Genomic DNA, 17,527 nt, shown 5'->3' with positions numbered 1-17,527 from the left:
CGCACTTCAGGAGGCGAGAACTGCGGCGTCAGCGAAATGTATAAGGCCTCACACTTCCCCGAAAAATGTTATTAAAGTCGCGATAGAAGGAACATTGACCCTAGCACTTGTCGACACCGGCGCTGCACTTTCAGCGATAGATGCCCGTATTAATCGCAATATAGAAAAAGTGACGACGCCGCTTTCTGGACAGTCCCTTAGGACTGCCAACGCGCAGCACGTCGAGCCATCCGACGCCTGCACCACTCGTGTCGTCATTCAGGAGGTCCTTTATATCATAGAATTCGTCGTGTTGCTATCATGTTCACAGGACGTCATATTAGGTTGGGAGTTTCTCTCCACCCATGATGGGTTCATTGACTGCGCCTGCACCGAAATCGAGCTGTTTCAGTTTTTGACCGATATTATCACTGACCACAAAGACCGTTATCGCAAAATCGCTGTTTCAGAAGACACCGTTATACCTGCCTGGTCTTCCACTCTTGTCAGTATCACTCCTGACTCTGTAGATAACGGCACAGTACTCTTCGCTCCGTCTGAACTCTTAGTTCGCCACCATTCACTACCACTGCAGTTAGCCGTCCTCGAGTTCAAAGCTGGCGCCTCTCTCATGTGCGTCTCAAACCGATCGGCTGAACCAACGCCGCCTTGAAAGCCTTGGCAGAGCAGAGCCACTGACCTCATCTTCAATATTTCACACGATGTACGACGATTCCACTTATCTTGCCGCTCTCGAGGCATCGCCTCCTCAGTCACTGCCGCGTTCTTTTACGCCAGCTATTGCCACTGACCTTACGAAGATGCAGCGCGACGAACTTCTTCGCTCGCTCCAAGGTTTCTCTTCCTCTTTTTACTACCAAGCATCATCACTCCCCCGCAAAACGATTGTTTCGAACACTGTCGACACGGGAGCCATGCACCAATTCGACAGCGTCCCTACCGAGTATCGGCCACTGAAAGACGCGTTATCAATGACCAGGCAAACGATATGCTCCATCGCTGTGTCATCCAGCCTTCTAGTTGTCCCTAGGCATCACCAGTCGTCCTAGTTAAAAAAAAAAAGACGGCACCATACGATTTTGCGTCGATTATCGAAGGCTTAACAAGATTACCCGAAAGGATGTATACCCGTTGCCACGTATTGACGACGCACTTGAATGTTTGCAAGGAGCGGAGTTTTTTTCCTCCTTAGATCTCCGCTCTGGCTACTGGCAGGTGCCCATGGCATACGCTGACTGCGTTTGTAACACCAGACGGCTTGTGAAAATTCACTGTAATGCCGTTCAGTCTGTGCAACACGCTCGCCATCTTTGAACCCATGATGGACGGCATCCTACGCGGCCTGAAGTGACGTACTTGTCTCTGCTACCTCGACGGCGTTGTCTTTTCCCCTGATTTTCCGACCCATCTTCGGCGTTTACATCACGTTTTGACCTGTCTCCGGAATGCTCGTCTCCAGTTTAACTTAAATAAGTGCCCATTTGCAGCTCGAAAACAAACTATATTAGGCCACGTTGTCTCCAAAGAAGGCATACTTCCTAATCCTGCTAAACTTTGTACCGTATCCGAATTTCCGAAGCCCACAAACTTGAAAGCACTACGCAACTTCATTGGCCTATGCTCCTATTTTCGACGTTTCGTTCGCAATTTCGCTACTGCGATCGCACCACTAAACCAACTTCTCCAAGGAGACAATGAACTTTCTGCTTGCTCTTAAGCCTCTGTTGATGCCTTTACGACTCTTCGGCGCCTACTCACGTCTCCGCCAATCTTGAGCTATTTTGATCCAAGCGCACCTACAGAACTTCACACTTACGCCAGTGGTGTCGGCCTTGGTGCCGTGCTCGCACAACGCAAGAACACTAATGCCGAATACATAGTTACCTATGCCAGTCGTGCCCTCACGAAACCTGAGGCGAATTACTGAGTAACAGAAAAAGAGTGCCTGCCTATTGTATGTGCTCTTAAAAAATTTCGGAGCCCTCCACTACGGCGTGCCTCATAATCAGAAAGTGGTTTTGGCACGTAAAACCCCATAATTTAAAGTTAAATGGTTAATCAAGTCATTTTTGTACGGGAAACTCTGTCTAATATGCTCGAGCATGTACACAACCGCGCAGCCCGTTTTGTCTGTAATACTATGACTTTACTTCTAGTATTACAGCACTTGAGGACAACTTCGGGTGGGAATTACTAAGCACACGCAGACAAAAAAATGAAATTAGAAAAGCTTTTTATCATTTATCTCGGTATGGTTAAAATAGATAGAGAAGCTTACCTTTTGCCTCCTCATTTTTTATCTCACAGAAGTGACCACTCTTTAAAAATAAGAGAACTGATTTGTAGAACAAACGTCTTCAGGCATTCATTTTTTGCACACACAATATCACAGTGGAATCAGCTACCGCAGGAAATTACTGATTGTGGCACTGAAGCATCGTTCAGAGTATTTCTGCTGAACTTATAGGGGCGTGAACTTTTCTATTGTTCTGTTATTTTTTGGTTGGCCAGTTCTGTATTTTGTCCAGCTTATGTACACTGTGTATTCCCCCCTGCAATAATGCCTTCGGGCGCTGCGGGTACTTAAAATAAATAAATAAATAAATAAAATGCATCAAAGTACAAGGCAAGCAATCACTAGACATGACTACCTACTGAAGCTCCATTGAACGAGTAGCGCACTGTGTAATTTGGGGACAAAAGGAGGAAAGAGCAGTAGGACGGCGCTAGTCGTCCTTGCATTTTGCACAGTAGTTCATCAGCATGAACCACCTAGTCGTCAACCAGGAACTTCTGAGGTTTATTCTTGCGAATATTCTGTGCATATCATAAACGGAAATACAAACATGTGATAGGAAAATACACATGCAATAATTGTCACTGCATACAAGTAGCGAAGTTGTAGTTCTCTTGCAAAACGGGCTTTTCTGTAAACATCATCAACCACAATGGTACAATGGTGATCATAATTGGAAACGGGTAACCGTTATGATGTTCTGGCAACCGTTCTCCCAGTTTCCATCCAAGACAGTCTTCGCACTGTCGACAATGCTGTGCCGCCTGTTTTCTAGACATCGTTTTTATGGAATCTGTTCGTTCTGCCCCAAGATCACAAAGGCACCCCCGCAGGGGCGTCTGCGTCAGCAGGCGTTTGGTGTGCTGCAACACCACGTACCCGAGCACACGAGGGTTGGACCCTCCCGTGTGTAGCCGTGCGCGGCTTAGCCGTGTCTGGGGAAAGGGGGATCCTGGAGGTTGAGCCGATGCGGGGTGTTTGGACCTTTAAGGCCCCCCGGCGGAGGCAACACGCCTCTTTGGCCTCTGCTTCACATAGATGGCACCCCCGGACTGACCCACCCGGGGGAAATCGGCAGTCGCCTTTTCCTGTCCCCCTCTCCATGTATAATCTTTCTTCTGCACCTTTCCTTATCTCCACTCCTTTCATTATCTTTTTTTCCCACTTTAATTTCCTGGCGGTGAGGGTTAACCTTGTGTGGCTAACCAGCCTTGGTTACGCCGTGTACGGTTATAGTGGTGGCGTACAGCTGGCGTGCGCAAGTCTTGAGTTACAAGCCTTGTGGCGTCCCCATATTGGACTCAGTGGTGGGCGGCTGGCGCTGCTGCCGAAGACAAATGCTTTTTATGGCTACTCCTTCCTTTTCCTTAACTGATCGTCCTCTAAAAAGGGGGCGCAACGAAGCAACCACTCAATTTTTCTTCAAGAGCTACGACAACTTTGCAAAGTACCATGTGATCCACAGTAACGGCAATATAACAGCCAGAAAACTATCTCCCTTTAATGTTTCGAAGTGCTTAAGAGACACACTAGGCCCAGCATTCAAAGCTACAAGGATGGCTAGTGGCGACATCCTCCTGGAACTGAAAGACAAAGAGCAACTTAAAAAGCTTTCAGACCTCAAATTCATTGGTGACATTGCAGTAACTGTCACGGCGCACCGTTCGATCAACAGTGTTCGTGGGGTAATCTCTGATGAAGACATGCTTGACCTTAGTGAGGAAGAATTGATGGAAGCTTTTTGAAGAACAAAATGTTACCAAAGTTCAAAGAATCATGATCCGTCGGAATGACACCGAAATTCCCACAAGACATGTAATCCTTACATTCGGCTCCACCACACTACCAGACTCAGTCGAAGCAGGCTATGTGAAAATCCGTGTGAGGCCTTATATCCGCAATCCTAGACGTCGTTTCAAATGCCAGAGGTTCGGGCACAGCTCTCAGACATGCAGAGGAAATTTAACGTGTGCCAAATGTAGTTCTAACGATCATCCATCTGATAATTGTAATGCTGAATCACACTGCACGAACTGTGAAATGGATCATCCTGCATTCTCACGGTCATGCCCAATCTGGAAAAAAGACAAAGATATTATTGCCCTTAAGATCAATGAAAACATCACAATCTCTGAAATGCGAAGGCGACTTTCATTTCCTCGCAACGAAAGTTTTGCCGCTGTGACGAGGCAGGGGGCCCTCTCACAACTGCCTAAAGATCCCGCCCTGGTCACACGCAGTGAACCACAGGGGACTTTTTCTGCCCCCACAGAGGCAGCACCCAGTGCTGCCAAATCCAACCACACGCAGACCTTGTTCTCGCAGGGCTGCATTACTGTGGAAAAAACGAGGCCCGAGACACGTCTCCCAGAGCCTCGTGACCCCGCCTCCACCGCCTCTGAGAAGGAGATGGAGGTAGACGCAAGTACATCGGTGCCAGCGGCACCAAAAGACAAGCGCAGCTTGCTTGAAGGACGTAAAAAAGAAAAAAAAACCTTCGAATAATTCCACCAAAACCAACATAACGTTATCACTCTACCCAGAACGCTCCCAAAAACACCTTTGTCATAATGGGTGTTCAGATATTGCAATGGAATGCCAGAGGGCTTTTGCATAACCTAGATGACGTCAAAGAAGTATTATCTACGTATAAGCCTAGAGTGTTCTGTGTTCAGGAAACGCACTTAAAATCAAGTGACTCGAACTTTCTAACTCAGTTTGGAATTTTTCGGAAAGACCGTGATGATGGACATGCTGCATCAGGTGGCGTGGCAATAATAATATCAAAGACTGTTGCATGCCAAAATCTCCAACTTAACACGCGTTATGAGGCAGTAGCCGTGCGAGCTATTTTGCTTGATAGGCTTACAACTGTATGCTCTTTGTATATTCCACCAGACAAGCGGCTCGACATTACTGAGTTTGAAAAACTAATAGACCAGCTTCCTGAGCCGTATATTGTGGTTGGTGATTTTAATGCTCATAGTGGACTCTGGGGGGACTCACGCTGTGATGCAAGAGACCGCGTAATGGAAAATTTCTTCTATCCTCTGCAGCACCGCTGTTTAACAAAAAGTTCCCGACTTATTATAGCACTACACATAACACCTACTCCTCAATAGATCTGGCGGTTGGGTCTGCAACCCTTCTGCCATTGTTTGAATGGAGAGCTCTCACAGACTCCTTTGGAAGTGACCATTATCCAGTTCTCTTAGAGGCGATACATACGTATGACCCACCTGTAAATCCAAAGAAATCGAAGCTAAATGCTGCAAACTGGGCAGAATTCAAAGAGCTCGCATGTATATCCCTTGAATCCGTAAGGCAGCTTGATATTGAAGAAATGACCGCCTATATAACTGAACACATTATGCATGCCGCGAAACAATCGATACCACAAACCTCTGGTAAAATAGTGAATCCTAAGCCCTGGTGGAATGAAGAGTGCAAGCAAGCACGGAAAGAACAAGACAAAGCATGGCGTACGTTTTCCAAATATCCAACAAAAGAAAACTTTATAAATTTCAAACGTGTAAAAGCAAATGGAAGACGTATTCGTTGGGAGGCCAAGAGAGCTAGTTGGAGAAATTATATCGGCCCAATAAACTCATACAAGGATAGCCAGAAAGTGTACTGTAGGGTTCGAAGGCTGAAGGGGAATGCCACACTACCCTTGCCCGTGGTAAATGACAGTGCTACTACATCAAAAGGGCAAGCAGATTCTTTGGGCGAACACATTGAGCACATATCGAGTTGCGCGAATTACACAAAAGCGTTCCTAACCCATAAAAAATTAGCTGAGTCAATACCCTTCTCCTTCCGAAAATCCCATAGCGATGGGCACAATTGCCCATTCACGATGCAAGAATTAAAAATAGCTTTGCGCAACTGCAAAAGAGGCAGATTCAGCTGGGAGTGAACAGGCTTTCAAAATGGGCTGGCAAGAATGGCTTTCGATTTAATGAAGAAAAGATGACGTGCGTGTTATTTTGTCGTTAAAGAGGCATACTTCCTGACCCGAATCTTACAATGAACGCGTATGTGCTTAGTGTAAAAAAGAAGCAGAAATTTCTTGGCGTTATATTGGATGATAAGCTCTCGTTTGTGGAACATATAAAAAACATAAAAATGAACTGCTTAAAAACTATGAACATCCTCAAAATTCTTTCGCACCAGTCCTGGGGAACTGACAAGAAATGCTTGTTCTCGCTCTATAACTATTTGATTAGAACACGTATCGATTACGGGAACATTGTTTACCAATCAGCTTCACATTCTGTTTTAAAAATTCTGGACCCTGTACATAACCTTGGCATGCGACTAGCCCTAGGTGCATTCCAGTCTAGCCCTGTTCCAAGTTTGCACGTAGAAGCGAATCAGTGGAACCTAGACTGACAACGTAAGTATTGTAGTTTTATGCGCGCACTTAACATTAGTTCCAACCGAGAACACCCGTGTTACAAAATGTTGAAGAGCACAGAAACGCAAACCCTCTTTGCAAAGCGGCCAACATTAGCAAAGCCATTTCCACTGAAAGCACTGTCGCTATGTCACGAAAACAACATATTGCTGTCGGACGTTCACCTGCATAACACTAACGAGTTACTAGCACCCTGGAAATCAGTCACCCTACATTGTGACTTCTCGTTCACAGAAACCAACAAAAAGCATACACCCCAAGAAGCTGTAAAACAACACTTCTTATCACTACAGAGTAAGTACAAATGTCCAGAATTTTACACTGATGCTTCAAAAACTGCTGAAACAACATCATGTGCTGCGATTGGTCCAGATATTGTAGCCTACTTAAGATTAAATAAGTACACAAGTATCTTCACTGCTGAAGCTCATGCTGTACTCCTCGCAATTAAAGAAATAACAATAAAACAGATCAATCAATCGATAATATACACAGATGCCTTAAGTGTGGTCCTGTCGATACACCTAGAAAAATAAAGAATCCGGTGATAAACACTCTCATCAGCAGCTTATCCTTAGCCTACAAGAGAGGGCTACATATAATCTGCTGGGTACCTGGCCATACTAGTATACCTGGTAATGAAGCGGCAGACGCAAATGCGGCTTTAGAAGGTCTAAGGCCCCAAATAGATGTAAGCTATGTTCCATATACAGATATGAAACCTGTCGTTCGAGGAATACTGCATCACGCATGGCAAGAAGCTTGGGACACAGAAAATAATAACAAACTTCACATCATCCAACCCTACATTACCCAAACACCTGTACACCGGCATAGACAGAAGGAAGTAATCATGTCGAGACTGAGGATAGGACACACACATGCAACACACTCATACTTGCTAACCGGTACTGATCCACCGGTCTGCATTAGATGTAGACATCAACTCACAGTCATCCATGTTCTTATACAATGCCCTGGCATGGAAGCCACGCGAAAAAATACTTTCCTGAACTTTACCGCACCAATTTACCGATGCACCTTGCATTTTTCCTATCGGCTGAGCCGATGTTCCCCCTCGACCGTCTGTTAAGTTATCTTAATGATGTGAACTTTTTGAAGAATACATCTTACCGCTTTTAAACTCATCTTCCCTACGCTACCCGAAATCCTACATAATCATCCTAAATTCTCCCAAGAAATGCAAGCCTTATGCTTTTAATTCCTAGGCTTTTACAGCCAGCGCAGTACGTCACAGGCATTGCAACCCATTATACCCGCTGTCATGTTCATAACATTCTACCGCACTACTAAACATTGTTGCTGGCGCTCTTTGGCCGTTGAACCCTTGCGCCATAAAGCACTAATTAATAATAATAACAAATGCACCACCCGGCTTGTGGGATATAACATGAAGAGCAATTGAGAAGAATATTTTAACCCACTTCACGGCATGCGCATGGTCTCGTGCCTTTCTTGCGCATTTCGTAAGCTCGCTGTCTTCGTTGACTTGTAGGCACAGCGGTGATGTGACCGTGACTGCCAGACTAATGTCCTAGGAGACGAGCGCTAAGCAATTTTTACTCCTTTGGTTATCGGCCACAGTTGCCTTACTTGTTGGGTTCTCGCACCTGAATTTCTTGAAAAGGCAAATTGCTGCACTGGTCCCCTCCTTTGTTAATGCAAGTCAGCTTCATCAACTTCTTACAGTCGCAGCACCATCTGCCCTTTCTTATTGTATGGCTTAAGCAGTTGAGGCTCACGCTGAAGGACTTTATAGCACTGAAGGACTTTGAAAATGTGAAAGGACAAATCGTCTTTCGACCAATAACAGTACGAAACTACGAAAGAAAAGAACCCCAAAACGAGTTTTCCGAAAGAAACAAACGAGATGAAAACTTTGCAGTTGAAACAAAATTCGCACTGGCCCCGCGCCACACGAGGAAAAAACTCCTCCAGCCTGTGAATTTTCGCTGAATTTATTTATGTTAGACTTTAAGGATGGCTAGTGTATAATATCGTGAATAAGGCCATTCCATACGGTTACAATCCAAATTTTCTTCGTCAGTGTTCACAGAGAGAGAGGCTGTGAATCCTATCAGTGAAGTTGATAAGTTGTTATTCAATCTAACTGTTGGTTTTGCTAGTGTGAAAATGTGGAATAAATTACCTGCTCACGTGAAACCCTCACATACATTATCGTCATACCAACGTTCACTGAGAGCTTATATTAATACCTTGCAAACTGCATCTATTCTTTGAAGTATTTTTTATGTTGCTTAATATGTACATTTTTTTATGTTGTGATGTGTTGCCACAGGTTTTATTACTTTAACACAGTAGAAATTGCGTAATCTGCTTTTTGTTTATAACCGCAACTGACACCTTTTTCTTTATATATTATTATGTAACTAATTACAAGAGGCCCCGCTGCAGTTTATAACTGGGGGACCTCTTTCTGTATAACTTCTACTGCATATATGTACCACTAATGAATGAAGCAATAACCTTGAAACTTTAAACTTTAAAATTTGCTTGCCAACAGGGAAAGCCTGATGCCATACAGCAGGAACCCGTTCGCTCACAATTAGGCTGCAGGGGTACGTAATCCAGGATATAATTTTGTGCCTTAGTGTGAAAGAAAGTAACGGCTAGCAGGACTGCTTGCAATATACACCGCCAAGTTTGCGAAGTTAAGTATCCACACTTAATAATGAATTTGCGCACGTGTATATTTTAATAGGTGTTTTTATTTTTCCAGGGAGCCTGGCGTTGACGAAGAGCCCTTAGGGTGAGTAAATGGCATTTTATTTATTATTGCGCTAGATGGCCTGCCACGCTTTCATCCACGAATATTTTCTTTCAGTTCGCATTAATTTGCATGTCTCACCGACACATTCCTGGTAGGCACTATAGGCACGTATTTCTTTGACGTAATGATGATGTAATGACGTTGTCCCACATTGTCTGCTTTAGACAACCAACTCACGAGAATGCAAAACACAATCTGAATGTCGCAAAACATCATATTATTCAAGGGTAATATTTGTTGCTCAAAGAGATATTAATATTTTGAATTGGCGCGAAAAACCGCGAGAAACGGAGTGTCAATACACTCAGTCGTGAAACTTTCTATTAGGATTGAAGGCCCACCCTCTGTTAGGATGCGTAGGTTAGCTGTTTCAAGTGCAGCATATTTTTACAGGGCAGCTGTTAGCGCGGCTACAAGTCCTCATACAGCCTTTAAGATGTCTTGAAAAAAAAAGTACATCATTACCAACGTATGCACTTAAAAATGGGAGGGAAGGGGGTCCGCATGCTAGGGAGAATGTGCAGGCACACTTTAAGTGTCTGGGTCAATAAGCGGCCAAAATAAATTTGTTAATCTGGGGTTTTAGTCTGTATTGACGTATGAAATGAACGGTTGAAAGATTTCCAGCTGCCTGGGAGAACCAAAAGGTGGTATCAATATTGGCAGTTATACTAATTTCTCCTTCTTCCGGGGATTGCGCTTCACCTGCTAACAGCTTAAAGTTACAGGTCAGCGCCTGACGCGCCTGCATGCTTTGGAATGACCTAAAATGTTATCGCTCCTTCCATCTGTTCCATCGAACTTTGTGCACTAAGATTGGTTGCGCGACACGAATTCTGCAGCACTTTCCGGAACAGTCGCTGGCGCCAGCAATTACGCTGGACCGTTCGAGTCGTGCACGAAAGCCAATGCGCTTGAGCCGTTGATCGGATTTCGGCGATCGCGGACTATGCTCGCCGCTATCGTTGCTCTTCGAGTATCAATTACTTTTGTGGGCACAGGTTTGCCCGATAAAAACTTAGTTTCGTGGTTTGACAATTTTACTACGGTGCTCTCACTCTCATTACAACGTCATCTGGTGGAGTGCTTTTGCATTTACATATATACCGGACGCACCCACACCCTGAAGAAAACGCCAGCCTGGCCCCGAAGCATCGAGCAAGCCACAGGCTAAAAATCCCGCCCGCGGGGCACGGGTTTCTGCCTGAAACGACCAGGAAGATCGTGGCCAAGTCAACTCCCACCATGACTAACCGAGCATCGCTGTGGTTGCTTAGTAGCTTTGGTGTTTCGCAGCTAAGCACGAAGTCGCGGAATCAAATCCCGGCCACGGCGGCCACATCTCGATGGCGGCGAAATGCAAAAAGACCCGTGCACTTATATTTAGGTGAGCGTTAAGGAACCCCAGGTAGTAAAATTAATTCGCCCGCATTTGTCATAGATGACTTTTTATTGCAGTATTGAAATAATTTTTCTCCACTGTGTCATTGGTACACATAACCTATTTTTATTACCGTCTGTTGTATTGTACCTGCAGTGTATGCATCCCCACGCCAATTACATGTCAATTGTGTTGGTTATGTCAATTGTAGTATCATGCATTTTTTTTCTGTTGCGTATCACCTTATAATGATTCGCAGTTTATGCTTTCTTTTTCGCGTTTATTTTCATCCTCACCAGCTATGGATTCTTAAAATTTATTGTTTGCTTTCTAAAAGTTATTGCTTGTACTTACATATCTTAGTTTAGGCCCCTTCTAGCCTTTGGCTATGGCTCTAGCCAATTTTGATTATTTTTTATGTATTGTAATCAAGAACGTGTAATAAAGAATGAGAGAAAGCCTCGAAGTCAACAATACACCGACAAAAAAGGACCTGACGACCCGACGTAACATCAATCGGACAGCGCGGCACAGCCGTCACCCATTCCCATGGCCTAACCGAGCCACCGACCTCAACGATCTTATCGACAGCGAAAACGTGTCCACTCTAGTCGATAGAGGAGCCGACTACTGTGACGTCAGTAGCCTGTTCGCCGGCAAGTTTAGGAAAGCTGAGGCGTTCAAATCCGGACAGCTGGAGGACACGTGATAACGCTTAATGGAATCTGCAGGGCAGGAATTACAGTTCATGAACGGACCTATCCCACCGCTTTCATCATTATCCAGCAGAACGCGCGAGACGTAGTTCTAGGCATGAACATGTTGAACCAACACGGCGCAGTCGATAACGGTATCCGAATACCATATGGTACAACCAGGTGTTCTCTGGCTCACCAAGTTTGAGTGTGCTCAAATACGAATTCAGGGTTACACCTCACTCCAGCATGATTATTTCCGTCGCCACCGAAACATGCGCAGAGGTTGAATGCGTCTTCGAGGGTCACCAACAGCTACTGCTCGACGGTGAAACTTGAGTTGTAAGAGGAATTCCTCGACTGCGCGGATTAAATACTGAAGTAATGCTTACAAACTTCAGTGGAGGGTTTAAACACCCGAACAAGGGCACGAAGATTGCTTGTATGGAAGATGTCTCAGCGATGTCCTCTCGCATTCAGCTGGAGATGCGAGTATGTCCGTGTACAGAACCATCTTTCGATTTTAATCCGATTCTTCTCAGTGTTACGACTGGCCTGTCTGGTGAAAAATTGATGTCGCGCCTCCTAAGCCACGGCGCATACCGAGTCGTTTTTTAAAGGAAATACGCCGAGACGTCCACAACCGTTGACAAACGCCTAGGAGGCCGCAACATGGCCAAAAGGCGTTAACTTCTGTGTGAGCGTTTTCTCCTCCTTACCCACAGCTCGCACGACGCCCTGATGTCTGCGTAGGGTCTACAGTGGTATCTCTCTTCAGTGAGTGTGGCGGTTATGTTCATTTCCTCTTTCTTCTCCGCTTCAGCGAGGAAGACGCCGGCGGTGTCTGTGAGTGTGCGAGCGGTCAGTTCCTTTCCGTGTCCTGGGCCAGTGACGGATAGAAAAATTGGTGAGCTGTCTTCCATGCAGTGAGTGGCGGTCGCAAGCGTGGATAGCGTTCGCGTCTCCTTCTCCCCAGTGAGGGCGTTCCAAAGAGTGCATAAAGAGACCCCCCCCCCTTCCTTCCCCACTCCGACAACGGATTTCAGCATTCGACAGACTTGCGCACATGCTACAGTGTATGTCGCTCTCCGTCAGAAAGCTTGCATAGCTGACCGCTCCGTAACGATGTAATTAAAAGTTATCCGTTGCTCGTTACGTGGATCGTCTAGCGTCTCTGCCTGGGTCGCTCCATGCTAGTCAAGCACTAAACCGACATGTCCACGCTACCTCCACGGTCCTGGTTGCACAATTTTAACACCAGGCATAAGCAAGCACAGCTGAAGCGTGTCCTCAATCAATACAAGGACTGCTTCTCGTCGTCATCAAGGATTTGACAAACACTGGTTTCTAATCCTCCCCTAATAACCGAAGGTGCCCTCGAACACTTTGCCGGAGCCCTTATTGATTGTCGACGCGAGAACGTGAAGTTATAGAGCAACCAGTACGCGAAATGCCGCGCGACGACATCGTCCAGCCGTCGAAAATCGAGTAGGGCGTCTCGTGTAGTCTTGATGAAGAAAAAAGCTAGAACGCTGCGTTTCTGCGTCGATTACCGTCGCCTGAACAAAATCACGAATAAGAACGTCTACTCCCTCCAACGAATAGGTGACACGTCAAACCGGCTGCCCAGCGCAAAGTTTTTTAGTCGATGAACCGCGAGACGCACTACTCGCAAATCAAGTCTCCATTTTTGGCACCGTGCACTACAGTGTCTTCGCGGCGAAGTCTCTCACGATAAAACGCGGTTTCACGTCCGCGTGGCCTCAACGACGAGCTGCAGCTTTTGTTGCTCTCTGCACAAGCCTTCTGCTGCTGCCTGCTGAGCCAGACGCGGTCTGGTTGTAGTGGCGCGCGTAGCTGCACGATTTGCTTCTTCAGTAGCGGCTCGCACCGTGCCAGGAGGCGCCATAACGTGTACCGTAGAGTAAACACTGGTATCTGCTGATTACGCGGCGCACATGTCACATCCCTTTACCCGCGGCCTTGTACGTTGCTGTTGCTCATGATTATGATAACAATTATTTATTGGCATCCCCTTCAAAACGAGAAGGCGCCAAACAGTCACCTAGCATGCTTCATTAAACTAGCGCCAACTGCACGGAGCACTTAATTGCTCTTGGTGACTGCTGCGTGTCGGCACACGTGGTGGGATATAACGGAATTGCAACGCAAGGTTTGTACGTATCTACGCTATGCAGCGCGCATGTGCCATCGCGTGTCAAATGACGCAATACAATACTGACGATGATCTAGATTTTATGACATTTCCATTGAAACGGGACGGTGAGAGTCGCCTAGCTTGCTTCAATTATTCAGTTATGCCATACATGTGTTATAGTTCTGATTTATATGTCTACCCTCTCATAATTTTTCAAATTCCGTGTCTCAAAACTCCCATGCCCTTTAAAAGGAGAGAAAGAAAACCATTAATGTAGATCATGATCATGAAGCTAACAAATAACCTAATACAACGGTTGATACAATAATTCCGATAGGGGATTCTGGCACTAGTGTTAAGGGAGCTGAAATCGAAGCCCCTTTGCATACAGAGTTTCCCACAGTAATTTCTAGACTGAACACTGGCGCTGCGATCGTTCAGCTGCCATGGGAATGACGGAAAGTGCATAGACTTGCCTGATGTTCGTGCTAGTGGATTCAGACGTTCTTGTGGCTTTGTTTATTTCGCTTTAACTGCCTTCATTGTCGTCAATTCTAGAGTAATCTATACTCTTGGAAGTCCATAAAACGCTGCCGAGACGCACAGTCGCTGCTAATTGCAACGACTGAGCAAGTCGAGCTGGCGAAATCGAAACGCGTCAAGCGTCTCAAGGCACTGGCTTGCCCGCGATAAATTCATAAGCGCATTTCATATTGCTTGTCGATGTATGCATCCGTGGCACAATGAAGGGTTTCAATTCCGGCCACACTCGTGAACGGACGCAGAACGCAGGGCACCGTCGGAGATGTTACAGCGGCCACGGCTGGCGGCGGAAACAGCTTTTCGTCAATGGACGGTGAGTAAGAGGTAGTTCTGCACAGTTTCTATACCTGTCGGTTTGTTTCATCATCATCATCATCAGCCTGGTTATGCCCACTGCAGGGCAAAGGCCTCTCCCATACTTCTCCAACTACCCGGTGTTACGACTTTACACCGCTGCCACCCCTATTACGACTTTGAGGTGGTCCCGTAGCGCTCGTCACCCGTTTCATGACAGAGCGTTGGTAGCGAAGACTCCGAGTCAGGTGTCGGTGAGAATAACGAAATTGACTTTATACATTATATACAGGTCATCATACAGGACAAGATCGGATCGGCACTGGGGCCCAGAGCTCACAGCAAACGCGACTGTTCCCGCACGGCGACGTCCGGCGAGACTACAACGCGTGACACATCTCACTCCACTCGAGAGCGGCACTCGGCTCCCGGTGGGTCGGCGGATCCGGTTTTCCAGGCGGCTGCGTCGGGCCTTATAATGCCCCGAGAAACCATTGTCACTCAAACGGCCCAATACAAAGCCAGCACTGGACGGTCGTCCGAGAGGTCCAACCAGCTACCGCGCTGGCCACGCGGTTGAAAGTTGGCGCGCGCGGTGACCTCCGGGCAAAAGGAGGTACGGCGCCGGGCTGTCTGGCACTTGGTTGCACGTTTGGACATGTCGCTCGCCGATGCTTCTCCGCAGGACACCGCTGCCTGACGGCTCAGCATCTTCACTTGTCAAAGGAGAATTAGGGCGCTGTGCCTTTCGGCGCAGCCCCGAGTTTGTCCAAAGGGCGCTCGCGGGATAAATTCTGTATCTTGTAGATTCGGAATCCGGGCTTGTGGTAATGGCACAACACCGGGTCATGTACTAATTGCGGCCATGTTGTCCCTACAAACTTCTTAATCGCATCCGCCCACCTAACTTTCTGCCGCCCTCTGCTACGCTTTCCTTCCGTTGGAATCCATTCCATAACTCTTAATGACCATCGGTTATCTTCCCTCCTCATTACGTGTCCTGCCCATGCCCATTTCTTTTTATTGATTTCAGCTAAAATATCATTAACTCGCGTTTGTTCCCTCACCCAATCTGCTCTTTTCTTATCCCTTAACGTTACACCTATCATTCTTCTTTCCATAGCTCGTTGCGTCGTCCTCAATTTATGTAGAACTCTTTTCCTAATCCTCCAGGTTTCTGCCCCGTACGTGAGTACTGGTAAGACACAGCTGTTATAAACTTTTCTCTTGAGGGATAATGGCAACCTGCTGTTCATGATCTGAGAATGCCTGCCAAACGCACCCCAGCCCATTCTTATTCTTCGGATAATTTCGGTCTCATGATCCGGATCCGCAGTCACTACCTGTCCTAAGTAGATGTATTCCCTTACCACTTCCAGTGCCTGACTTCCGATCGTAAACTGCTGTTCTCTACCGAGACTTCGAAACATTACTTCAGTTTCCTGCAGATCAATTTTTAGACCCACCCTTCGGCTTTGCCTCTCCAGGTCAGTGAGCATGCATTGCAGTTCGTTCCCTGAGTTACTAAGCAAGGCAATATCATCAGCGAATCGCAAGTTACTAAGGTATTCTCCATTACCTCTTATCCCCAATTCTTCCCAATACAGGTCTCTGAATACCTCCTGTAAACACGCTGTGAATAGCACCGGAGAGATCGCATCTCCCTGCCTGACGCCTTTCTTTATTGGGATTTTGTTGCTTTCTTTATTTAGGACTACGGTGGCTGTGGAGCCGCTATAGATATCTTTCAGTATTTTTACATACGGCTCGTCTACACCCTTATTCCGCAATGCCTCCATGACTGCTGAGGTTTCGACTGAATCAAACGCTTTCTCGTAATCAATGAAAGCTATATATAAAGGTTGGTTATACTCCGCACATTTTTCTATCACCTGATTTAAAGTGTGAATATGGTCTATCGTTGAGTAGCCTTTACGGAATCCTGCCTGGTCCTTTGGTTGACGGAAGTCTAAGGTGTTCCTGATTCTATTTGCAGTTACCTTAGTAAATACTTTGTAGGCAACGGACAGTAAACTGATCGGTCTATAATTTTTCAAGTCTTTGGCGTCCCCTTTCTTATGGATTAGGATTATATTAGCGTTTTTCCAAGATTCCGGTACGCTCGAAATCCTGAGGCATTGCGTATACAGGGTGGCCAGTTTCTCTAGAACAATCTGCCCCCCATCCTTCAACAAATCTGCTGTTACCTGATCCTCCCCAGCTGCCTTCTCCCTTTGCATAGCTCCCAAGGCTTTCTTCACTTCTTGCGGTGTTACCTGTGGGATTTCGAATTCCTCTAGACTATTCTCTCTCGGTTTGTTTACAAACCGTCTTTTGCACGCTGACGTATGTGCTCGCCCGTATAGGGTTGAAGACTTTCGTGACGCCCTCGCTCGACATGCGGTATTTCCCGAGGTTATCGCCTTAGGGGCGTACCGCATGAGCCATGTGTGGGCTGCCAAATTCAAAGATGGTAAAGCGGAGAAGAAGCTGGACAGCATAGGTGAACTGCAAGTGCAAGGCAAGCGCTACATCTTCATTGACCCGGCCGACAGGGACGTTCGAATGAAGGTGCACTAGCTCCTCAATAGTGTTCCTGAGGAGGATGTAAGCCTGGCCTTCGCGTCGCTTGGAAAAGTTACCAACGTCACCCGAGAGCGTTGGATGGTTGATTGAGTGAGCAGCAAGGCCTCTACAACCAGGCTCGTGATCCTGAATATGAATGCTGGCGGGAAAACAGACGACCTGCCTCATCAGCTAAGTACCGCGTGCAATCTGGCCCTCGTTGTTGCGCCCGGCAGGGCTCTGCTCTGCCTTCGCTCCCGTGGCCATATTCATCACAAGTGCGGAATTTGGCGGTGGGGTGTCTGCCGGCACTTCGAACGCTAAGACAGCAAGTGCGAACGGACGTACGCGAGCGTCACCAGA

At 46.5% G+C, this 17,527-nt stretch overlaps 1 protein-coding gene across 2 annotated transcripts in view; it reads left to right on the top strand.

Moving 5' to 3' along the window:
• LOC126529753 (agrin-like) overlaps window positions 1-17,527 on the top strand; it is a 481,149-nt gene that overhangs the window by 438,391 nt on the left and 25,231 nt on the right. For both annotated transcript variants that reach the window (XM_055069999.1, XM_055069998.1), the window contains one exon: window positions 9,478-9,507. In XM_055069999.1, coding sequence (XP_054925974.1) covers window positions 9,478-9,507 — 30 coding nt within the window. The remainder of the gene's footprint in view (window positions 1-9,477; window positions 9,508-17,527) is intronic.

The sequence above is a fragment of the Dermacentor andersoni genome, chromosome 9 (assembly GCF_023375885.2).
Source record: "Dermacentor andersoni chromosome 9, qqDerAnde1_hic_scaffold, whole genome shotgun sequence".
NCBI classification, from domain to species: domain Eukaryota; kingdom Metazoa; phylum Arthropoda; class Arachnida; order Ixodida; family Ixodidae; genus Dermacentor; species Dermacentor andersoni.
The sequence above is the reverse complement of the archived record's forward strand: the minus strand, read 5'-3'. Positions and strand labels throughout refer to the sequence as shown.